General features: G+C 40.0%; 1 protein-coding gene across 10 annotated transcripts in view; it reads right to left on the reverse strand.

Annotated features, from left to right (window-relative positions):
- The window catches only part of VPS41 (VPS41 subunit of HOPS complex), a 178,661-nt gene that overhangs the window by 26,225 nt on the left and 127,294 nt on the right, over positions 1 to 25,142 (reverse strand). For all 10 annotated transcript variants that reach the window (XM_023638941.2, XM_005609089.4, XM_023638942.2 and 7 more), the window contains 11 exons: positions 24,952 to 25,049; positions 21,204 to 21,333; positions 19,630 to 19,745; positions 18,279 to 18,335; positions 14,749 to 14,810; positions 13,236 to 13,317; positions 11,112 to 11,204; positions 5,915 to 6,042; positions 4,333 to 4,477; positions 2,552 to 2,593; positions 2,363 to 2,413 (listed from right to left, as the gene is read on the reverse strand). In XM_023638941.2, coding sequence (XP_023494709.1) covers positions 2,363 to 2,413; positions 2,552 to 2,593; positions 4,333 to 4,477; positions 5,915 to 6,042; positions 11,112 to 11,204; positions 13,236 to 13,317; positions 14,749 to 14,810; positions 18,279 to 18,335; positions 19,630 to 19,745; positions 21,204 to 21,333; positions 24,952 to 25,049 — 1,004 coding nt within the window. The remainder of the gene's footprint in view (positions 1 to 2,362; positions 2,414 to 2,551; positions 2,594 to 4,332; positions 4,478 to 5,914; positions 6,043 to 11,111; positions 11,205 to 13,235; positions 13,318 to 14,748; positions 14,811 to 18,278; positions 18,336 to 19,629; positions 19,746 to 21,203; positions 21,334 to 24,951; positions 25,050 to 25,142) is intronic.

A 25,142-nucleotide genomic window follows, 5' to 3' on the forward strand; every position in this document is an offset into this window, starting at 1 on the left:
CTAGAATGGCCCCGAGTGACCTGGCTCTACCACTGACCAACCCTGTGACCTTGGGCAAGTCACTAACCTCTCTGTGACTGAGTCTGTTTATCTGCAAAAAATCTCATTGTGTTGCTGTGAAGACTGAATGAGTTACGATGTGTAAATCACTCAGAACCCTGCCCCGCATATGCTAAGCACTACAGGAATGTTAACCATAGTAGGGTTAATATCGTCACTGTCATCTGCTTCACCTCAGAAATAAAATACCAGACTGGTGGTCTTCCTAGATCACAAAAATCCTTGTCTTTTAGGGGCTGGCCCCGTGGCCGAGTGGTTAAGTTCGCGCACTCCGCTGCAGGCAGCCCAGTGTTTCGTTGGTTCGAATCCTGGGCGCGGACATGGCACTGCTTATCAGACCACGCTGAGGCAGCGTCCTACATGCCACAACTAGAAGAACCCACAACGAAGAATATACAACTATGTACCGGGGGGCTTTGGGGAGAAAAAGGAAACAATAAAATCTTTAAAAAAAAAAAAAAATCCTTGTCTTTTATATAACAGAGGGTAGAGTCAATATGTTCTTAAAAACTGAAGCAGTAAGTGCTAAATTCATTCTCATACATTCTGCATCTCCTCTCTGTTAAGTCTTTTTGAGATCTTTTCAGAGATCTTTGCAGTGAAATGCTGCCTATGCTGGGGACATCAAAAACAGAAATAAAAAGTCAAAATCAAGAAGAGCACAGGTGTTCTGAACTAATTCTCAAAACCGATTCCTTTCCCTAGCTGTCAGAAAAACTTAACGGACCTCAAAGGAACGGAGTAATTCACTTTCTTCTCAGAGGCAAGATTAAGACTACAAATATATTATGTAGAAGTTAGAAATCGATGTTCAACGTTTAGTGAATGTTTAATGTCAACAAACGCTCCATAACCCACCAGAGGCGGAAACACTTCACATTAATTGCATGAAGTGTATTCACACCTTGAGGACCAGTTCGTAAGCAACAGGGAGCATCAGCCCCCACGAAGCTGTGACTGTCAATGAGTCAGCTAAGTCCGACATTCACTGCTGTGTACGGTCACTAAGTAAGCCCAGCCACGACCTGTGCACATGGAGAAACCACTCCTCAGGTTAACTGTCCACATCTCCCTAAGGCGAGAAGCAGGGAGAGTGGTCAGACAGATCTCCATGCGGGTCGGACAGAGGGCCCTGCCAGTCCACTGGCACTGGGGTCAGTGTGCGAGCTGGACACATGGTGCTGCTTCCCAGAGGCGCAAAGAGGACGGGAAGGCTCTGTCACATCTGCCAAGGCAAATTTATGGAGACATTACACCGCCTGACAGGGAAGATGAGCTATTTTAGTGTGAGCTCTGCCAGCGTCTCACCACGGCACTAATGACACTGTCACACAGACACCTATGGCCTGTAATCCTGTCTCACGGCCTAAGGAGGCCAGAAATCACTGCTTTACAAACAAATCCCAAGGTGGCCAGCACAGAGGCACCTTGCTTGGGTAAGCAGATAATCTTGAGATTTCCAATCATGAACAAAATAGCAATAGCATCCGCACAAGCCCTGAGCAAAAAAAAAAAGTACCACCCATTCCTATCCTGGAGTCTTCAAAAGCTTCAGTGCCTAAAACTGACTTCTGAACAAAATACTCTACTCCCTGAGCCTCCTCTTGTGGTGTAGAGAGGTGGGCAAAGATAAAAGAGTGCTTGTCATATGTGGTACGCATATAGTCCTACTGGTCTAATCTCTGTTTTCACTGAAGGCTTCTCTTCTATAATCTACTCCTGCTTTACTCCCATGAATGACAGCAGTGCAGAGAATAAAGTAGCCCCCCAAAGGAAATCTAGAATAATGGGTCTTAACAGCACCACCACCAACGCCACACGAGACAAGTGGGAAGAGCTGGTGTTGGGCTGAAGGACAAAAAATATGCCCTGTCCTCTGATCTTTCGGTGGGCCTGGACATGAAACAGCTGTGCGGTGTTCCCTTGGCAGGAGAACTGGACCTCTGCAGGGCACAGGGCAGGGCACTGGCTTTGCTATAATTTATGCCATAATTATGGTAAATGGTAACTACAGAAGGAAAGTGCTTACTCCTAGGCATAGTTTGATAACATAATGTGGTAACTTTTTTAAAAATCGCAATTCAATTGTGAATTACAGTTAAAGTGCCTGGTCTGTTACTAATCCCTAGCCTGGATTCAGAGCATACACTACATCCTAATGATTACAGAACACTGTTTGTGGTGCAACCTCCAATCTGAGCATTAAACTGAAGAGTTCACTCCAGTATTCTCAAACCAGTACTGAAGGTGCCTTGCTGCATGGTTCAAGCAAAGGGCAAGAGAAGAAGACTGTCATGCTCACCACGTGCTGCAACTCTGGTCTGTCTTCTAATTCTTCCACTACTTTTTTAATCTAGAGAAAAAATAAATTTTTAAATGTAGAGGATATGAACATAGCTGCAAAATTATCTGAGAAACATCTCTCCTCTTTCTGGCGACAGTGGTCTCAAGCATTCCTATGGTGACACACATAAAAACAAAAGACACTCACTGAAATTTTATCTTCATTGTCCAAAAGCATGTCAACAGCTTTCTGAAATATAAGAAAAGAGCCAGTCATTGAAATTTGCCAGAGACGAGGAGAAGAGAGAACACAACAATGTATCGTGTATGCTGTCAAAGCAGAGGGCTTATTTTTCATACTTAAACAGGTCCATTGTACAATGGCCCTTAAATGAGATATTTATAAAAGAACGCATTTTAAAGTGTGTCTCAGTCTGAGGCCTGTGTGCTTTACGTACTACTAAAATGGTACCTTGCTACTACTGACTAAATAGCAAACATCCTGCCTACACATAGTCCCAAGTTCTCAAGTGACTCTTGGTAGTTACGGACAGCTTATGATTCCCAGTACCACAAAAATGAGTTTTTCTTCTGACCAACTGAATATTGAGTGAGTCCCTCTGTAGATTCCACAGATATAAGGAGCTAGTCTTATGTAGAGAAAAAAAAATAAGATACCTGAAGTTTCATAATGATATAAAGCTTATGGAATTTTAGAATTTACTTTAGCTACGTTTAACATTCACATTCATAAACGTCTGCCCCAAACATTTTCTTCCCTCTGAATTATGAGGATGTTAGAAGAGATTATCCTTAAGTTATCTTCTAATTAGAAAGTTCTATGATTCCTTAACTCTGGTTCATACTCTTGAATAGCAATTAGTTTCAGCTCATTCATCTTTTTTCTACAGCTACATATGCCAAACTAGGCTCTTGAGACTGGATACGGGGAAATGCAATTAATTTTTATATAAGCATCTCATCCTTTTAATCATCTTCTGCCAGAGAAGCAGAACCTCTGTACCTGAACCTCCTCAGAAGTGCACTAAATCTTTGCAGGTCTGTCGTCCCTAAGGACTTAATCATTCAGTACGAAAAATGAGCTAAAAGCATCTTTCAGAAAAAAGAGGTAGATTTAGTTCCTATTTAAATTAAGTTTGTGAAGACTAATATGTAGTACCTATATATACATAACACAGCACATAATATCCCCAAAGACAGTAAAATAAAATTGAAAATCCAAGTAACCCTTCTGGAACCTTAAGGTTTCTACTCTGATTTATTTAAATTTTCTGAATAAGAACTACTGTGTTTGATGAACCTCTTCATTTCTATCACCAACAATTGTCATTAGCTTTCTTTTTTAAAACACACACATGCAGTTTGTAGCACATGCACACACACACACACACACAGTTTCTACCACTTTACAAGAGCCACTGTGAGCTGTGGAGGTTGGGTGCCCTCACTGGTCAAGTGAACCACTATTCAAATTTGTCTTAGAATAAAATAACACACGCCACGTGTCCTGGACCTGAGCATCATCTGAGACTAATGGAAACGCCACATGCTACATCTGTGAATGCCAAGGAATAAAACTGCAATAAATGAATCACGATAGAAGTTTACTTAAAATTTCAATTCTGGCCCATACAATTAAAATGAGCCAAAGCGTATGGCTCGTTTCGTTGTTTCTATGAGTTACGTGAATTCTTTTACTAAAAATTACTTCACACACACACAACTTTAAAAGTTCCACATCAAATTATGATTGCTTTTACAGAATAACCACATCAAGTAAAGGATTCTTGAATTCCAACGACTAAAATAACTTAGCATCTACTGAGGGTCACAGTGTCCTGAGCGTGGTCAGCATACAGCCAAGCTGTGTGATTTATTAACTACTCCAGCCTCTGGACAGATGTCTTATCATTAAAAATCTGAAATAGTACAAATAATTTATCAGTATTAAACTAAGAAACACATTACCTCAGAATCAAAATCCATTAATAAAACAATTTTATCCTTGATAGAACTGAAAAGATTGTGCTTGTGGATCAACTGGAAAACATCCTTATGCCTTAATGTTAAGTATATTTCCAGGGCATTGCCATAGTTTTTGTCATAGGTGTACCTGGTAATGCAAAATTTTTACATTAATGTTCATCAACACTTCTAAACATACACATACATAAATGTTTTACAGTATTAGAAACTGAAAAACCTGTTGAGAGACAAAAGTTAACTTTATTTGGAAAACTACTCCTCGGGATTGAGCTATATGTGACCAACAAGTATTTCTTTCTCAGAACCTTGCTTCCCATCTCACCAAAATTTACAATATTCAAGTAATAAAAGTTTGCTTTTATAGAGAGATGCAAAATTTTTTACAGCAATCCACAAAGTAGACAAAGAAACTAAGATCCAGAATGAAGGAAATTTTTATTCTGGTAATAGAAAAATCAGTTAAAACTCTTACAAGCAGTGTTCAGCTGATAAGATATATTGCAAAAGCTTATTTGTAAGGAGGATGTATAAAACTGAAATGTGTTTTCTGTTGAAACAATGTTTTTCACTCACATCGATTAATTCCCTAAGCCAGCTCCCAAAAGCCCAGTGAACCTAAATTGTGCTGTTAGTCCATTATTAGCACCATGGAATTATTACCATTCTTAGTACCTTGTTGATACTACAGAATCCAAGGAGTATCTATATCAAAGTTTCCAGAAGAAAAGGATTAGTGTTTCAACTTAGAATGCCACAGACATGACTTCCTCTGTGGAAAGTCTTAGACAGTCCTAATTCTAGGCCATTTTGATGCCCCTCTCTTAGTTTTGGGAAGAAGACATAAGAAGGTGGGGGCGGGGTGGTCTGAGGTAGTGGGAGCGCTGAGCGGGGCTGAGGCATCAACAGTCCTCTTGAGATTACCCACAGTCTGCTTCTTGTTTCACTAGACCAAAGCTCCTCGCGGGCACGAGGGTATCTTACCTATTTCTCTATCACAGGCACGTGGCACAAAGCCTGCATGACTGAAAGTGCCCAATAAATACGAAATAGATTAACCAACCTTCCATTTTCTGAGCCCTGACTCAGAGCCAGCACTGAGCTTAGCCCTTGATCAAGGTATCTCATTTAACCCTTAAAACCATCCCACGAGGAACTGTTACCCGGGATCTTACAGATAAGGAGTCCGCGGTTGGAGAGATTGACTGACCGCAGGTCCAAGAATGACAGGATCCAGAGCCTCACCGGGAAACTGCCTTGTTGGAGTGGTCAAAGCAAGACCTGGGCCCTTCTCTCCCCGAACCACGGCCTTGACCACAGGCTGCTCACCAGGGCTCCTCTCCTGGAGGAGACGGATTCCATACCATTGTACCGTTCCCCAGGCTCTCCTCACCTTCCACTTGTTCATTTGAAGCTTACAAAAGGTTTTTACTAACAGCGAATTTAAGAAAACGGTCTAAAAGTCTCCCTCCTCTGTGTGCCCCCCATTCAGAGGTTGCCAGATCTAAAATATGGAAAACTTTTCGTGTACATTGACTTGAAAAAAGAAGCACCAAAATATACTCACAATTCTGCCAGGGTTTTAAGTAAGGTCCTGTTCTGACTGTCTTTCTTCAGGTGGTCCCGAACTGCTTGAACTATTACTGAATTGTTGTACAGATCTCCGGGCCATTCTCGGATCAGTGTGGCAAAACCCTAATGAAGGGGAAGAAAGAGAAGAGGAACACACTCCAGACAGAGTAAAATCCAAACCAGTTTAAACAATGCCCAAAAGTATTCATGTAAACAAACTAATTTTATGATTAAAACTTTGGTCCATGAACACAACGTCACTGTTTAGAGTATGGGTGTGCGGATGGCGAGGGCAGGCAGAGAATGACTGTACACTGATCTCCATTTAACATGCCCGGGAAGCCAGGGGTGCCATCCACTTCTGTTGTTATTTCATGAAATGCACAAGTAAGAAAGGCCCCCTGGTTCTTCCATAAAGTACCACAGCACAGAATTTAGGTTTGACCTGCTCTGTCCTCACTCTGGACTAACTATAACATTTGGATGACATCTTTAACATCTCACAGATATTGTCCAAGGCAGCTACTTTCCCCACCGCCTTGTATGCACTTTAGGTCTGGGCTGCCGTGTCCACTGGTCATGCAGTTGTCACTGCACAGCCAGCACAACTGCACATGGTGGCTTGTTCTCACAGCAGAATTGCCGGGCATTCCACCTTCAACAAGTTACCATCTTTGTCCTCCTTCCGCTCCTGCCTCTACGTCTAATTTTGTTTGGGGATTTGGGACTTTGGCCCAAGTCTTCTATCCCCTAGCTCTTACCCTCACTATCTCTGGATCTCACATTTTGTGGTTCTGACAGACAACCCCAGAGCCCCTGCTTGGATCCTGCTTCTCTCCTACGGTTGATTCTTGGCCAGTATCCTGTGTTGCCTCTGCCCTCCTGATTCTCAACTTCAGCCCTCAGAGTTTTAACACAAAATATGGTGGAGCAGTTTACTTACTGATCCTTAACAGCTCATAGGAAAAAAACAGCTTAGATGCATTCAAAAGACAGCAAATAGAAGTAACAATGTCCATATTGTTGAAAAAAATCATATGATTAATATTAAATGATACCTCAACTAATGCTTTAATGAATTGTTTAAATATTTAGAAATGAAAGAAGTGTGGCAGAATTTGCTTTTTTAAAGTACCAGGATTTGGCAAGAAGGAAATCCCCAAAGAATCTGGAATATGGTCGCCATTCAAGTCTTACCCACTTTCCACTACAGTCACCCTAGGAAAGATGGCAGGAGACCAGAACAACAGGCTGCACATTTTCCATCCAAACTGCACCCTTCCTACATATGAGCATGACTACAGTTTGACTTTAGAGATTTGAGGAGAGGGTTCACTAAGAAAAGATGATATATTTTATAAAAATACTGAATCAGAACATTAAAATGTTCTCTGAACCAAAACCATACTTTGGATCAAGTTTCTGTTTTCTTAAGACTCTGCAATTTACAAGATAAAAAAGTCTGAAAAGATTTCCACCCAAATCCTGGCAGCTCTCAGTAGCCCTAAGACCAGGAGTAATATGATTCAAGGGAAAGAAGAAAGCTTGGCTCCATTTTCTCTTTTCCCTATTCATGCAACAGCCTCACAGCACTGCCAACTTCCAATACAAAATAAGACAAAATGACCGGTCACATTGTGCGATAAAAGCATGATGACTCCAACATAAACTAAAATAAACATTTATCACATTTCATGTTAGGCTTTTCTCTGCTTAATTGGCTTCACATGCCCTTGGATAAATGTGCTCAGAAATACTGAAGAAATCAACCCTGTGGCCATTATTATTAATTAGAGGACACAGGGAGCTGGGACGATAGAGTGAGCAAAGTCAGACACCTCAGTGCCCAAGACAGGAAGTAAAAAGCTAAAAAGTACTCATTAAATGAAATGCCAGAGAAATCATCCCACTTTTAACGTGTTTATACATTTGCCATTAATATTCTGAAACAAAGCATAACTATTTAAAACGATTCTGTAGGTTGTAAATTAACAGGCAAAGCTAAATGCATTTCAGTAGAAATCCCATACAAATTAGTCATGAAGCATCATTACCCCCCCAAAATACTGTTACTTCTTAGCTTTTTAGGAAGAAAAGAAAATTGAGAAGTCAATATTCCAGAGAAGTAGTCGTTTTTTTCCCTAAATCTGACCTTTAGTGCTGTTAAGCAGCATAAAATTTTCATCCGCATAATGTGATAAAAAGCGTTGCTACAGAATGCTATCTGATCAATTATGCGACAATTCAATTCAAAATTAAACATGAAACTGAGAATGATGGAAGCTAAAATATGAATTGTTCCTAAGGGTTTATGACAATAAAAATGAATTATTTATAACCTTCTTAATAGTACTGTCCAGGTAGACACCCCAAAAACCTTTAGGGAAAAACATCTACAAGCTCTAAGATTAAGTCATGCATATTTCTTTCAGCCTCAGTCAAAAGTCTTCAAGATATCAATCAACAGGATAACTCTGATGATATAAGATTTAAAACAGTTTCAGTAAGAGGTGAACCATGTGAAAGAAGTGTAATGGAATCATAAAAATAATAAAATTGCTTTTTATGATTAAATTACATTACTTTAAAAAGAGGACAAGTATACTAAATTTCAGTATTTCTAATTAAAGTTCATACTCTTTTCCATCATTTTCACAGAACACTCATATTCTCTTTCTTTTGGGAAGAGGAACAAAGATGGAATATTTATGACAGCCACTCTGTGTACTAAGAACATACTGGAAAGAAATAGGAGAACTCCATCACAGGTCTTTATTCACTGAAGAAACCTTTTCCAATAACTATGGCCAATAATGGCCTCTCTTTAGATCTCTTATAGGAGATACTGCTCTGCCTGGCTGACTTATTTTCTAGCTGCCTAAAGCTTGTTAATATGGTTTCCCCAGTCAGCCTGTAAACCCAGTGAAGACTAGTACTGTGTTTTTTTATTTCTCTTGGATCCAACTGAGTACCCAGCCCAGTTCTAGACCATGGTGGGTTCCAAATAGAGGAATGTTGCCTTGAACTGAATAGGAAACGAACAGGAAGCATGCCTCTGGCCTACATCAGGTGGTACTCAGCATAAATGACAGAAACTATTACCATCGACTCTTCTGTACAGATCTAGAAAGGAACAGATCCATGCTGTTAGAGAAGACTGGATTATGATATTATAATACATGCTAATAAGAGAAGATGAGGAAACACTGCCTCTATTAGTATGCGTGATTATTAAAGAAATATTTTGTTCAAGTTATTCATGCAAAAGCACTTAATCCCTTCCTATAACCAGAATACAGACTTACAAAAGTAAAGGAACTATACAGGTCACCCACACATCAGGATGCTTGGATCTTAGGTACCCAGGAATACCTGGTTGACAGTAAGTGACCAAACACTCAAGTTATCAGGGCAAGGGATCACTATTTCAAAGGTCCCTTTAGATCTTAAGATCTAAAAATCATCTCAGAGCTAAAACATGGTATTTGCGATACTACTCCTCCTTAAATTGAATCCGTTATTGGTTAAAAAAGGATCTTAAATAGGTGTTTAGGACTCAGCAGGGATTTGAAATACAGGAGTTCCTTCTCTCATCCCCCTCTAGACTGATCACCTCTATTTCTGTGTGTTAACCTCTTTGCAAGCCACCTCACATTCTCGTGGAAAAGAGGAAAGTTGTAAACTAAAGTCTTGCTGACCTTTAAAAACTAACCCCAGAATATAAGAAGGCAATGACAACCTGCAGCCCACTGTGAGGCCCCCAAAACGAAAGCTTATCTAGGTTGGGCCTCTGAAATTCACAAGAAGCTGAGGATGGTGCCACTTTTATGAAAGACTATGGAGGCGGGGCGGAAGCTGGGGAAGAGCAGCCCACGGTGCCACATCCCCTGGTTCATGGATCCTCCTAGCACCAGTCACAGCTCTGAAAAAGGGCTCACCAGCTTTATCTAGAACCTGCCCACCAGAAATCTCCTCTTTTCCTCTGGTCAGAAGGAGGACAAGGCTGAGTCTTAGCCACAACACTTTGTTGATAGCTTTATGAGACCACTCAGCATATTATATAAGAATTTATCTGTTTATATCAGGGTTTCTCAACGTCAGTACTGTTAACATTTAAGGACAGATAATTCTTTGTCGTAGAGGGGCCATCCTGTGCATTTTAGGAGTTTAGCAGCATTCCTGTTGGTCTCTGCCCACTAAATGCCAGTAGCACCAAATCCCCAGTCATGACAACCAAAAACGTCACCAGACATTGCCAAATGTCCCCTGGGGGGCAAAATCAGCCCCTGTTGAGAACTGCTGGTTTACATGCTTGTGTAACTTAGCACGTTAGGGTGTGACTTAGACTATGAATTATCAGTTAATACAGATCATTTCATTCACATTCACAAGCCTACTGCCTAACACATTTCTGGACTACCGTAGGCATTAAACAGATATTTCCTAAACGCATGGCATGTAGTAAATAAGCAATTTAAGTACTGCCTTTCTCCTTAAGCAATAAATAAACAGATCATTTCCAATCTCCTTCCCCATTCCTGACCCCCAATTTCTCTCCCGTTTTTTTTTTTTTTTTTTGAGGAAGATTAGCCCTGAGCTAACTACTGCCAATCCTCCTCTTTTTTGCTGAGGAAGACTGGCCCTGAGCTAACATCTGTGCCCATCTTCCTCTACATTATACATGGGACGCCTACCACAGCATGGCTTTTGCCAAGCGGTGCCATGTCTGCACCCGGGATCCGAACCAGCGAACCCCAGGCTGCCGAGAATCAGAACGTGCAAACTTAACTGCTGCGCCACCAGGCCGGCCCCCTCAATTTCCCTTTAATCCTCCTTTGGCAAACCTAGTCTGAGTCTCACGCTTTAGAAAGTTCTGAATTCTTTAGGGGTGGTACAAGCATCAATAGCAGTTGCTGTTCTACTTATGAAATCCTCCAAATGGCATTAGTCTTTTTCTTTAGCTCTATCAGGAGGTAGCTTTCAGGAATTCTTCAAAATGTACCTGGATTAGAGATTTTCATTGTCTACATAAACATTAGTTGTCATCAGAGATTATCTACCACACTTTCATCTACCACACACAACTGCAAACCTGTTTCCTTTAAACCAGGTGCTCTGTTGTATTATTTCTCTACATTCCCTAACATTTTCCATTGAGAACAAGTAAATATGACCACGTCAGAATGTCGTACCTCATAATCACTTTCCAAAAATTCATGTAAGATCATTTCATAGATGAGTGGTTTCAGAACTGGATCCCCTCTTGGCAAATAAGGACTAATAGCCTAAGGAAAGAAAAGGAAAAAAAATCCTTTAAAAAGTGGCAAACAAAACCATACTCCAATTATGCAGAAAATATAACATTATATTTTCACTTTTAAAATTTAAGGCAACAAAACACCTTGGAAAATTCTTATACAAAGATTCAAATAAACTCTACTTTCTTACAACACATTATAAGATGTTTTCAAAAGTATATATGAGGTATATATGTGTGTGAATGAATGAATAAAGTAATTCCCTAGGTTAACCTTTATCTCTCTGTTCCTCCTGATGAATTAATGGAAATCTAAATAACAGGAAGGACAACGTCACAGAGTTGATAAAAATCAACTTCTTAAGTAATCAAGGAGTTATAGGTCATCTACTAATCTTTCTTTTCTTCAACTGGAATATATCAACTTTTAAAAACTCAGTCATCTTTTGAAATTAGAAATATACCTTGTTTTCTTCAGCTATTTCAGTGCTAAGTGTGGAATTTCCACACACTGTTAAATGACTGCAGTGCACTGTGCACCAATCACTATGCTTTGCACTGGGGACAGAGGCACCATGCAAAGGAGCTCACAGCCCCAGAGGGAAGACAGGCAGAGATCTAACCAGCCAACTGCAATATTCTGTGGTAAGTGTTATAAGAGAGAGGTTAACAAGGTGCTATGGGGAATCTCGCATACTGAAGCAGAGGTCAGAGATGCCCAGGCTCTATTAGGCAAAGAAAGAAGGGGAAGGGCACCCTGGCAGGAAGACCAGCCAGAGCAAGGGCATGGCGCCATGAAAGCACACTCTACTCAGGGAGGCCAGAGTAGCTCAGGGATGTGGACAGAGTCACTGAAGGGAGATGAGGCTGGAGAGAAAGGTGCAGTGGGGTCATGAAAGGAATTCAGATTTTATCCTACTGGCAGGAAGGAAACAACAGATGTTAGCCAAGTGAGAGTAGCAGATTTATTGCTGTTTAAACAGCTAACATTGGGTTACAGTTGCCCGTAGATCTATCGAGAGTTAAGGCAGTGGTACTATAAGGGAAAAGAGGCCCAACTGACACTGACAAGGTAAAACTGACAATCGGAGTTTACCAGAATCAGCAGGTGAGTTAGATGTTCCCATTAAGGCCGTGGCTTGGAGCTATTACGCATGGAGGAATGGGTAAATTGCGATGTCATAAACACAGAATGAAAGGAGAAGGACCAAATTTGGGAAGGAAATGTATTCAGACTAATTTGAGTGGTCATTATCAGCAGTACATGCAAGGACAAATGGCCATCACACACTTCCAACACACATATGGAATTCAAAAGAGAGGTCCCGGTTATGGAGCCATCAGGGTAAACCTGGCCACAGGACTGGATCAGATCCTCCAGGAACAGCCCACTAAGCATGATGACAAGTGTCCTCGAGGGCCCCCCAGGAAGAATAACATTTATGGGGTGAGCCTCGAGGAGTCACAGGGCTGCCCAGCTGGGTAACTGGGAATTCTTAAAAGCATAATACCAAGAGAGCACTGAAAAGGCCCACAAATACTGCAAAGTTTACAAAAAGGTTTTAAACAAACGCAGGAACACTTTATTAATTAGTTTGGAGACTGTGCACTAAGTTGAAAGATAAAAACATGAAACACCAAAATTATTTGTTAGAGTTGCATGGTCGAACTTTTCCATTTATCTTCCAGCAAGTAAAATATTATTTGAATAATGCATTAATTCTTCAGTACCTTTGAAAAAAGCCTTATGTTTTATAATCTGCTGGATGAGACTATACCTGTTTTCCACATTCATTATAAGGAATATGAAAACTTCATCTGAATACAGAGAGAATTGGAAGGAGATAAGAAAACGAACACAATGTAATATTGTATACATTTTAATGCACAAAATATAAACTAGGGTCATATTTTGCAACTAATTTCTAAAAGGTGGATTTTTCTTTCTAGCCAAGATACTTCTCAATAAAGAACTGGTTACTATTGTCTTCATTTTATTTCTATCTCAATATTAATATTCTACATGCAAAAACTGAGTTAAAAATAAAGATTTGCTTACCTTAAGCTGTCCAATTTCTTTAAATTTATAAACTTCATATTCCCAGAGTGCTGCATTTTTCCCAAGAATTTTCTGGCATTTCCTGGCATCAAAAACATCCAAGGGAGATAGTATAAATAAATAAAGTATAAATAAAAAAAGAAACAGAGACAGAATAAGTAGACATTTCCCCAGTGGTTTAGATCCATCTCTCATCCCAGAGTTTTGACAAATTTCTCTCTCAAGTGCCAATGAACATAAAGTTATTACTGTTATACACTTGACTGCATATACAAGGTTGATGGAAATCATCGAAATGAATACAAAATACTTCTAACTAAAGAAGAAGCCCTTTCAGAAGACTACAATTAGGGGTTCTCCCAATGATTTTCCTGCTCTGAGCTTCCTACTTATCCAGATGAGCCCTGCTGGTTTCGGGACCTTTCGTGCCTTGAAGAAATCTCATCATACTCAGAAGCGCCAATGTGAAGAACTTCTAGAATGACTTTACGTAATGGACTACAAAACCAGACTTCAGAAAACGCAAATACTACCATTGTCTAGAATCTGGAGAAGTGTTTATGGATAAACGAAACCTCACAATTTATACATCAAAGAAACACGTTTCCCTAAGTCACAGGGGAGGAAAAGCATGGGTGAAGGCTATCTTCCCTGGCTGCCATGTATGTGCAGTCCTGCAGACAGGCACAGCTCCAGGGGTAGTGACTCATGGAGACCCCCACGACCACTATATACCATTTATGTTTTCAGCCCACCATAGACTCCTGCCAGCCAGGAGCCTGGGGTCTGTCTGATCACTGCCATTCCATTGCCACTTTCTTGTTGGGAAACAATTCTTGAATCGTGAAAAGAGGCAGTGACTGCCTTTATTCTGGACTATCTTCTCAAGGATGCCTGTGGAGGTAACAGCCCTGGAAATCAGAGAACACAGATAGTGTCTCCCTCCAGAGCAAAGAGCAGATTTATTTACTGTCTAGTTTAATAAAAATAACGTCTTCCTCTGTTGCCAAGGGCAGGCACACTTACTGCCATTAGAAAAGATTCAGATACCCTAAGGTCAGGGTCCCTCTCCTGTAACACAACCTACTGCCTGTGCAGGGCCCTGTGGCCCTCGCGGTCTTGCACTGTGGGATCTGGCATAAGTGCTGGTACTCAGGCTACTATGACTGCTGAGACTGGCAGTCCTGTGTCTCTGACCCAGGAGCCTCATGTGTTCTGCTAGCACCCGTGAAACGGAGCCAGGATAACTTGTTAGCTTCTAAATTGGGGAAAATCCTCATGGTTCTCAGCACCTTTCTCATGAAATAAGCCAAAAAAATTTCTCCTTTGATGAAAACGAGACAGTAGATGGGTAAATAAATATCACTCTATTCCGTGGTTAAAACCATTAATATTCCAAAATTACCCATTAGAAAGATATTAAAAAATGTCAACTGCAGAGAATGGCTAATTTTTTTCAACATTGCTCAATTCTACTTATATTAACACATAATTGTGAAAATGGTATTATTACCGTGCTGCGATGTCATAGTCTCCTTTCTCCACCAGGTGGTTTATATATGCCAAGCCAATATCCTAGGGAAAATTAAATAAAGGAATTTCATAATTAACTGGAACAGCTGAAAAGGTGAGTCTCAGTTTCTGAGCAGGTCATGACATTAGGGTCCTATAAGCAACACCAACTGGAACCTGTTTACACATCTTAGTTTGCTTTATATAATTACACTTGTTTCTTTCTCAAGCATATTTATGTAATTATTCTCATTTCTTTCTTAAGCATATTTAAATGTCCTTGTATTTTCACAAATTTTAGAATTCACAATTTTAAACAATTAAGTAATGTTACTAATTTTTTTTTTTGGTGAGGAAGATTGTCCCTGAGCTAACATCTGTTGCCAATCTTCCCCTTTTGGCTTTAGGACGATTGTCCGTGAACTGACATCTGTGCCAATCTTCCCCTATTTTGTATGTGGAACGCTGCCACAGCATGGCTTGATGAATCGGTGTGTGGGTCCATGCCCTGGATCCAAATCCATAAACCCTAGGCCACTGAAGCAGAGTGCACGAACTTAACCACTATGCCATCAGGATGGCCCCAGTAATGTTACTATGTGAAAGGCTCCTAACCTGCCCACTTCTAATAGATTTTCTACAAAAGAAATTTCCAATAATTAGCAACATGATCCAACAATTTCACAATGTCGCTGGATACAAAACTGGTGCCTGTGCTTTCATCTGTAAAACGTGAGCTACCTGTGTCCTCTGTCTCAAGTCTGAAGAAATGTCGCAAGAAAAATGAAACGACAGAACAGTATATTAAAGGGAAATATTAAAGTTAACATTAAAGTAAAAAAGAACTAAAAAACATGTGATTCAAACCCACGAGTTTACAGATGAGAAAAGTGGGGCTCGAAGCAGCAAGCTGACTAGCTTCAGAGTTCACATGCATCCACTTACTCTACCCTGGTTCTGAGAGGACGTGGGGTGACCCCTGTCACCACAGACACGGGAGCTCTTGCTTGATCTCCCCACAACTCTTCTTAGGAAATACAATTTCCTTCTAAAAGCATTTCACAAGAAGCTTAACTCAGTATATATAACAAACGTGGATTTTAACTTCTACTTTCTGCACAAAAAAGTTTTTGTGACATTTCTTCCTGGATGGCAGAAATGGCAGGGGCCCACTTCTCTCTCTGCCTGCTGGGTACAAAATTACATTGTGCCGGGAGAAGAAATTCTGTGCATAATTAATGTCTAGGACATGCCCATTTCAAGAGTGAAGGAAAATATCCATTGTTCTTAGTTTGTTAAATTTTCACTTTAATGACTACTCTGTAGGAAATCATATTTCAAATCTGTAGGAACTACAGAGGGAAGAAAGGGTGCCTAACTATACTTTTCTGAAAACAAACCACATACCACGTATCAGTGGAGGGTCTTTCTGTCCAGGTTCTGAGAAGAGAAAGTCTCCTTTGCAGAGCCAATTTCTCCAACCTTTCTCCTCATGTCCATGTCCCCTCCTCATTGTGGAGCTTATTCTGCCACTCACCCCCTCTCTCTGCATTCCTCTAACTTTAACCCGATTTTGCCTTTTCCCTTAGCATAAGCATGTTAAGTGTCTGTCTTACACATAACTCCTCTGTCAACAACAGCCTTCATGACATCATGGCCCCCAGCCACAGTCTTCACTCTTTTCCACTTCACAGCTGCCTAAGAGTATACATTCAACTCTACTTCATACGCTCCTATTCACTTTTCACTCCCTAGAGCATGCTGAGAATGAAGAATACATATACAGAAAATTCATTAGTCACTTTCATCTCACCAGCCCCAATGTGCAACTAACTAGCTGAGCTTGTCTTACTTTTGATCTGCCTAGCTCAACTACTTGAGCATTTAACTCTCTTTACCTTGAAATGCTCTCCTCTCTCAGTTCCCATGATACAACTTTCCTCTGGCTGTTCCAAATCTGTTTTGTATGCATCACTCCTTGAATGTCAGTGTTCCCAATGGTTCCAGTCATGGTTCTCTGTTCTTTGACGTTATAAACACCCTGCATGGACTGGTTCAAACTCATGAATTTGCTGATGACTATCCTGAATCTATTTCTGAGTCCAGATCTCTTTCTTGAGCTCCACTAGGATGTCCCACAGGTAGCCAAAATTCAGTGTGTCAAAACTAGAATTCATTGCCCCCCCCCCCCCGATCCTGCTCCTCCTTGCACAGTCTCTCTCTCTCTCTCTCTCTCAGTGAATGGCAACATCATCCACCAGAGGCCCAAGTCTAAAGCCTGGGAGTCAGCCAAGATTTCTCATTCTCTCTCCTGTGTACACGGAGCCAGTCATCATATCCCCAAGAGTCCAGCTGACCATATCTTCCATCTATCTTCACCTTGCCATTTCTACCAACTCTGCAGGTCTCATTACTTCTACTTCCATACCAAGAAGAGATCATACTTAATTGATTCCCATCTCAGCTGGCCTCCCTGCGGCCCTCAGCTCCACCAGAGAATCTTTCTAACCAGCAAATCTGATGGCACTGAAAGCTTAATCTGTCTTCTAGAGCTTCCCAAATAGAGCCAAGCTCCTAATGACACATGGCCCTTCAGGATCTGGCCCTTGTTACCTATGTATAAACTCCTCAACTGCCCCATATAACCAAGCAGGCCAAGCGGTTTCACTTCTCTAAACCATCACATACACTATTCTATTGGCTGGAATGCCTTCTGCTCCATTTCTAAATAATTTTCGCTTGTTCTCTAAAATTTTGAATGGAAAAAATAAAAAAAAAGATGTCCTGGTTCTCTCTCCTCCTTTTAGTTCCTGAATTATGTTGCTTGTATACTCTTTGGGAATCAGGCTTTTATATGGAGTTTACAGAAAAGTCTAAGGTGGGGAAAGTGTAGACAGAAGGAATTTGTGCTGAAACCCAGAGAGCCATGAACGACTAAGTTTCCAGTCTTCATCCGTAAACAAGAGTCGGGGGCTGGAGGATCTCTAAGGACACTTCACGTTCACAGCATAAGATTTCTTTTCTGCTTTCCATCTGCACATTCACTGTCACAGTTAGCAAAGAAATGGGCTTTCACTGTATTTTTCCAGAGTCCAAAATGTAATAAAAATGTATTTGATATCCTAGATCAGTCTCCATAACAAAATCAATTGAATGTGTTGTTGTGGAGACACCAAAGCAATCTAGTTTTAGGAAACCACTCTTTTGATAAATTTTGTGATAATGTGATTTTACCTATGACTTAAAGAAACTTTCCCAGACATAAGTGGAAAGCTTTGTATTTAAAGCGTATTTCACAAATCCAGTTTCCAAATTACCTAAAACTACCTCTGAGCAGGTGTTCAAGCCTCTTGTTTACAAGGCAAAACTGATTCAATAAAATGAAATATTTTGACCTTACAGGTAGGAGAATTAGTTTGAAATAAATTTTCAAAAAGTAGGAAGAATCTGTTCTTTTCAAATTACATTCAGTCTCATTATAACTTAGTGAAAGGTAAAGTTATGTTTCAAACAACAAAATTACACACTTACCAGAATCTTATGTCTTTTAATGTTCCTTTGGCTAATTTCAGCTGCCATCAAAGCTTCCTATATTTACATAAGCATGATAAAATGAGGAGAAAAGGAGGGAGGGAGTGGGAAAGAAAGATATTGAGGTTATAAGCACTGTATTTATTATGCTTTCAAGTTCTGCACTACATAAATAAAGCCCCATTTTCCCGTGGCTTTTGCTTCAAGCACAGGAATTTTTAATGTTATGGTTGAATGAACCTCACTGAATTCAAACTCAAACAAAAGCACTCAACCAAAATGAAGACTTCTCTTATTTCCATTTGAATTCATTTCCAGATTAAGATACCGGAATCACATTTCAGACACAAATCAAAATAAAACCAAATCTGCTAGGTTCAAACAAAAACTCATCCATCATTCTAAATCTGTATGACACATATTGACAAAGGGGCTCTTTTCCTCTATGAAACATGAAAAAGTAAACTATATGCATACATTTAGATACATCTACATTAAGATTTTTAAAATCTCTGACTTTATTTTTATTTTGGAATGTTTATAATTATTAGTTTAACACAAATGTTTATGACAAAACTTGTTTTAATAAAATATGTTTATGTTTAAATAAATTTAAGAAACTACTGGATCTAAAGCAACATGGTAATAACTGGGGTATGAACTTGGTATCAATACCTAGACTCTAAATGTTTATAAATTAAAAACATTCTCTTCCAAATCCTTTTAGGTGCTTACAAACCTAAAGCAACAAGTAAGTGGACTATTTTTTATTTCTTTTTAGCTGATTAGTATATAAGCCCATCCAGAGTTTCTCTAACTAAACCAACACAAAAACGACTTTGCAGCTACTAAAGTTAAAAAATGTTTCCCTTTTTAAAAAAAAAAGTCATGATGGCACATTATCTACTCAAATCCGTCTGAATGAAGACTCAGCAAAGTGGACAACGTCATTCTATCTGAACAGATAGTTCAAAATATCCTAAGTTACTACTAATTTGATAGCTTTACTTTTACATATGAAATAAGCACAAAATAGATGATTTCACTAAAATATCCAAATAGGCAATTCTGAAATACTAGCTCTATTTTATATTCTTTGAAAACCACAAAATAAACATTTCAATAGGCTGGATCTAACCCACTCCCTCTCTATCATCAACTCCTCTTCTCCACTGAACAGTAATCTTTCTCCCCTTAATCTCTGAATGACTATTGGAAAGTTATTAGTCTCCTACATATTTTTAGCTTAGGCATTCTAATTCACCTAAATGAAAGATTTATTACCAAAACCTTTTATCCTCTTTCTGGTATAGGCATGTCAATAATTTCAAGAAAGTGAAAGCAAAACTACTTCATATTTCTTCTTTTCAAGGAGCCAGTCGATGTGGTCGTCTTGGTCTCGTTCCTTGGCTACTACAACGTCTCTTGGACTCACAATGTAAAAGAGTGATTCCCCTTCGGAGTATTCTATAAGTGAGAGAAGAGAGGAACAATTCCGGTGACTCAACAGTAGGAACCTTGGCAGTGGTCTCGGGGGACTAGGTCAGAACAAAAGAAAACTCGCCCACCTCTGGAGCAAGTGTGTTTGGCTCTGTTTCAAGGTAGGGGTGGAGACAGTGCAGAGAATGACAGATCATGTTCCAGTGATGAAAAAATATTTAAGTGCAAAATTATTTGGAAGAAAAAAGAAGGAAGGGAAGGAGAAACGAAGAGAGAGAGGGAGGAAATACAAAAAAAACTTAAAAAAACAAGGTAGGTTCAAAATTCTGTGTTTAATACACAAACATTCTGACCTCAGCTGAAAGACAGCGTTCAAAATTCTCCATGTCTGTTGCATATTAGAATTCATCTACTGTATATACACTTTATTTATGGCCACTTACAGCACCGTTCTATCTTTACAGAACAATTACAACCCACAGTCGGCAAAAAATGTTTCCTCCTCATCAAGGTCAAGGCCATCTAAAGCATAAATGACAGATGCCCCAGGCCCTGGGGACATCATCTATCATTTCGGCATGTTGTGCACAACGCCAGTCGTGGGGCTTTCCCGCAGAATTCAATTATAAAACCTGTTCTGAAGGGTTTCTGAGTGCGCAGCAGAGTTTGCTCTGAGCAAAATACCTAGATTGGATGCTTGCAGTTGTGAATCACACGTGCTTTCTGCCAAGTCCAGAATATGCTCTCAACATTTCTCAGCTGATTAGGGGCTTCATAAAGAAAGCTCAAACACGTATAGAATATTTTTGCATTTCTTTTAGCCAAAATGAAGACTAAAAATATTCTCAAAAAATGTCAATTGTTTTTAAAGCAGGAAAGAATTCCTAAAAAGCTCAAGCTGTTCTATTTTCATCAACGTATTTTTCGAAGATATGACGACACCCAAACACAGATGCCCCTGGTATGATTAAATAGCAGCTCTTTATTTCTAAGCAGTGACTATGTTCATTCACGCACTCAACAAATATTCAGCAAATGCCTGGTATGTGCCAGGTACTCTTCCAGGCTCTGAGGATTGGGTCACAAACAGAAAGATGACTTCTCTGCCATCTCAGAGCACACCTTCTGGGACATAAAGTTGGGAGGGACATGGCAACCACAGAACCAGGCTGCTTGACATCAATGTGAGTTAGTGTTATATTAATTAATTAGGACAACAGACCAAACAAAAGAACAAAGGCTACAGCCCCCACTCACCTCTGTCCTGGCCCCATCTCTACCCCTCCCTCCTGCTGTGGGAGCTCAAGCAAGTCGTGCAGTATCTCTGGGCCTCGATGCCCTCATTTTCAACATAACAGGCCTGCCTAAATATTCTCTAAGATCCTTTCAGCACCTCAGTTTTATTCCTGGCTGTGCTACTCGAGTGGAAGGGGAAAAAACCTAAGTGTAACACAAAACACGAGCCAGATCCTTGATCTCTCTCACCTAGATGATAATCTCTACATTCATTCTCCTGAAAGCCCCTCACTGTCAGAGCATCGGAAGAGATCTCTTCGCAAGTCTCGGCAAGTGGCTGGATAATATCCAATCTGGGCCTGGCACAGTATTCTCTTTCCTGGGGGGAAAAAAGAGGGGAAAGGCTCATTTTAACTACATTCCTATAATTTATGCAAAGTAATTCTAGCTAGCCATGAATAAATGCCTTGGTTTCATAATTTGGGCAGATGTAAGCCCTTCTCACCACCTGCCACAGACAGCCTCGTAAGTATTTTATTTCCTGACCTTTTGCATGAGATAAATAGGACAAGTACTACTGTGTCATTTCAGTTGCCCAGTGCTGCAGCCCATGCAGCTCCAAGGGGACAGCTATCGTGTACTTAGACAACTTTGTCACATCTCTTCCTGACAAATGTGAGAAAAAGCAAAATAATATTACAAACTGCTCTGTTATCCAAACCACTGCCACCACGAGTAAAAGTACTGGTAATGTTGAAAAGCCAGAGATTGAGAGTTATGTCTAAAGCAGAACTTGCAGAGATGATGGAAATGTTCTCTAACTACACTGCCAACATGATAGACCGAAGTTACGGGTGGCCACTGAACACCTGAAATGCGACTACTGTGACTGAAAAACTGAGTTTTAATTTTATTTAATTTTAACTCATTTAAATTTAGATAGGCACATATGGTTAGTGACTACAGTTTTGGACAGTACAGTTTTAGATCAAGACAGAACGGGGGGAATACACGATTTACTGGGCTTATGACAGTTCTATTAGCTGAGTAGGTGATCATACACAGATTATTCTCATTGAGGTCTTAAGTTAACCCTTAGTAAGTATTATTCGGCCTAATGTTACAGATGAAGGAACTAAGGAGCGAAATGTTTACTAAGGTCAAAGTTACATAAGTAAACAGACTGGGCTTTGTGGAAAAACTGGGACTTATGGTGAACCTCAGATTTGAAATCAAATTTTCTTTAAAGTTCATGCTTTCTGAACACTTAGCACACAGGCATAAGACATACACTTGACTATTTTCTAAAGCAACAAGACCTAAAGCAGTGTGACACTGGTGCAGAGAACACAGATGAAAGGGACGGAATAAAAAAGTTCAGAACTATCCTCAACTCTCCAAGTTTCCTACGTAAACCTCAGAGATTTCTTTGATCAATTTTGCTAGGTTAATTGAGAAGCAATGACATTAGTTTTGCATCTCACACATTTAAAACATTCCAAAAGTAAAATCTCAACTAAAAGATCAACTAGTAGAGAAGAAAAAAAAAAACCCAGTAAATATACAGCATAATTTATCAGCTCTATAAGAAATGAGAAATATCTCAATTTTGAAACAGAAAAAAAATGAAAAGACTGAAAGATTTTAATTAAAAAAAAGTTAACTGCTATAACAATGGTAAAAAATATCAAAATCAAAATAGCAGAAGAGAAAAAAATATTTGACCCAAATATTAAAAGAAAACTCACTAGACTATATAAATAGCTCCTTTATATGTGTAAGAAAACTATCAGCAATGTGATTCATCTCATTACTTTACGTTTGTCCAGAGGTCACACAGCCCTACTCATTTGTGAAATTCTGAGGAGCAGGAATTTGGTCTTGTTGATCTTTGATCCCCAATGCTTAGCATGATTTTTAACACACATGTGCTTTATTAATGAATGAAAGAAAAACCAACATGAGGGGAACAGCTTAATAAATTAGGGTATATCAACAAGAGGAAAGAATATACAACCACTGCTAGCGATAATGATGGGAGACTACACAGCCATACGGAAAGAGAATGGAATAATGCTTCTAAAAATATGGGAATTCAGAAGAGCTTGTAGGGGCTGGCCCTGTGGCCTAGTGGTTAAGATCAGTGCGCTCCACTTCAGTGGCCTGGGTTTGGTTCCTGGGAGCGGACATACAACACTCGTCAGTGGCCATGCTGTGGCGGCAACCCACACACAAAATAGAGGAAGAGTGGCATAGATGTTAGCTCAGGGCGAATCTTCCTCATGAAAAAAAAGAGAAGAGCTTAAAACTACGACTGCAAGTGTGTGGAAACGTGCATGTATGTAAAAGGTGTAACGGGGAAAATATGTTGGCGGAGAATATTATCAGTGATATAAAAACGAATTTTAATTTTGCAGTTAAACAGGCTTTTTGATATGAAAAAAGAAAAAGGGGAGTGTGACTGGCCCTAAGCCTGCCTCTTTATGCTTTTTGTCGTAATGTTACCAGCTTATTCTGTGTTCAAGGATTTCAGGTGTATTTGGTGTTACATAAGATTAATAGCTATACATAGTGGCACACAAATTTTTAAGTCATTTCTAAGACCCTCACTTCTTCCTCTGAAAAAATACCATTTTCTAATTTCCTATATGAGCAGCCTCTCCTGGTTTTCACCCTTTTGTAATACTCTTTTTATTAACAAAGCTTTCCTTCCTTCCTTTCTTTTTTTGGTCAATTGTTTACTAGGCTTTCCCTTTTTCATTTTGCTGCTTCTTTCCTTATGTCTTTCAATCACATTCTCAACCCTCCCCACGTTCCTCATCAAAAAGCACTGTGTTTACTCCCTCAGGAGCCACTGCTTTTCTTTATTTTCAAAAAAATAAATAAAATAATAATAAACTGATGTCCTGCAACAGGGCTAGAAGCCAGTCCTATTGATTTTAGCAGGTTTGAGTGTTCACTTAAGTCGACAGCTTCCCATTGCCTAGCAACATGGGCACCCAGAGCTTCAGGTTACTATAGCAATGGCTTCCTAATGCAAGTGCTCGCTCAGAGAAATGCTCGAGAGCAGCTACCACTTCAAAACTGGGGCTCCCAGGGCTTTTCTCCCTATTTTATTTCTTGCCATTTAAAAAGGAAAAAGAGAAAAAAAAGGAGAGAAGGAGAGGATACAGCCAAGGAGAGTCTACTTACTGTAAAGGGCTAGACAATCAATTACAATTTCTTTTATACACAGCATCCAAAAGAAAATCCTTTACAATAAGCTCTCCTTGTTTAAGCCTTGAAGCCACCCCTCTCCCCTCCCTGGCAGGACCCCTGGAAGCCGACAATGAAGAAAGCTGGGAATGGGGCCGCCCTGGGCTTCAAAGGGAGGCTGAGTGTGCATGCCCCTCCACTGGACCATCTATAACAGGCTTCATTCCAAAGTCATGCATAACACAATTCAGATTCTCTGCTGCTTCCTATTAGCCACACATTTCATACCATCATTTGCATTGATAACTGAGACTTAGCAAGAATCTATTTCAAAGCAAGAATCAAGCTACTCAGAATCACTGGGAAGTAAAGAAATAGGTCTGGACCGCAGGAAATAATGAACTGCCCTTTCTGTAATTCCCTCTGACCACAGGGACCCCTGTTGTTGCAGCAGATCAACTTCATTGCTGTCATTTCTGCTAATGCACAGTGTCAGCTTAGTTTCTTCGCCTTTCAGCAAGAGGAATCCTTCATTCCTTTCAACTAAAATACCAAGAGAGATTAAAAAAAGAGGAAAAAAAATGACTCCCTTTTGCCCAGCAAAAGGAACCAAGGCAGACAATGCGTGGTGCTTCTGAAAGGTAAACAGAGCAGGTCAGCAGGGTAGCCCCTCCGACCGTATTCCACAGGTCAGGGAGTTCTGCTCAGATGACGGCAGCATCGTTTCATGGGCAACCTGATCCAGGTATAACGCTAAAAATAAACCCTCACTTCCCTTTGTATTCGGGGTGAAAAAAATTACCGTTTTTTCAGAAACCTCCTTGACGTAGGACAGTACAACAAGCTGATCACAGAGCGGCGCAAGTCCACTGATGTAGAATTCGGTTTCAAACTGAGACACTGCAAACAAAAGGGATATAAGATGCACCATTAACAGGAGCAAAAGCAGCACACCAAGGAAGGGACATACTGACTATGAATGCTGGGTGGACC

This window comes from Equus caballus, chromosome 4, assembly GCF_041296265.1.
Source record: "Equus caballus isolate H_3958 breed thoroughbred chromosome 4, TB-T2T, whole genome shotgun sequence".
NCBI classification, from domain to species: Eukaryota; Metazoa; Chordata; class Mammalia; order Perissodactyla; family Equidae; genus Equus; species Equus caballus.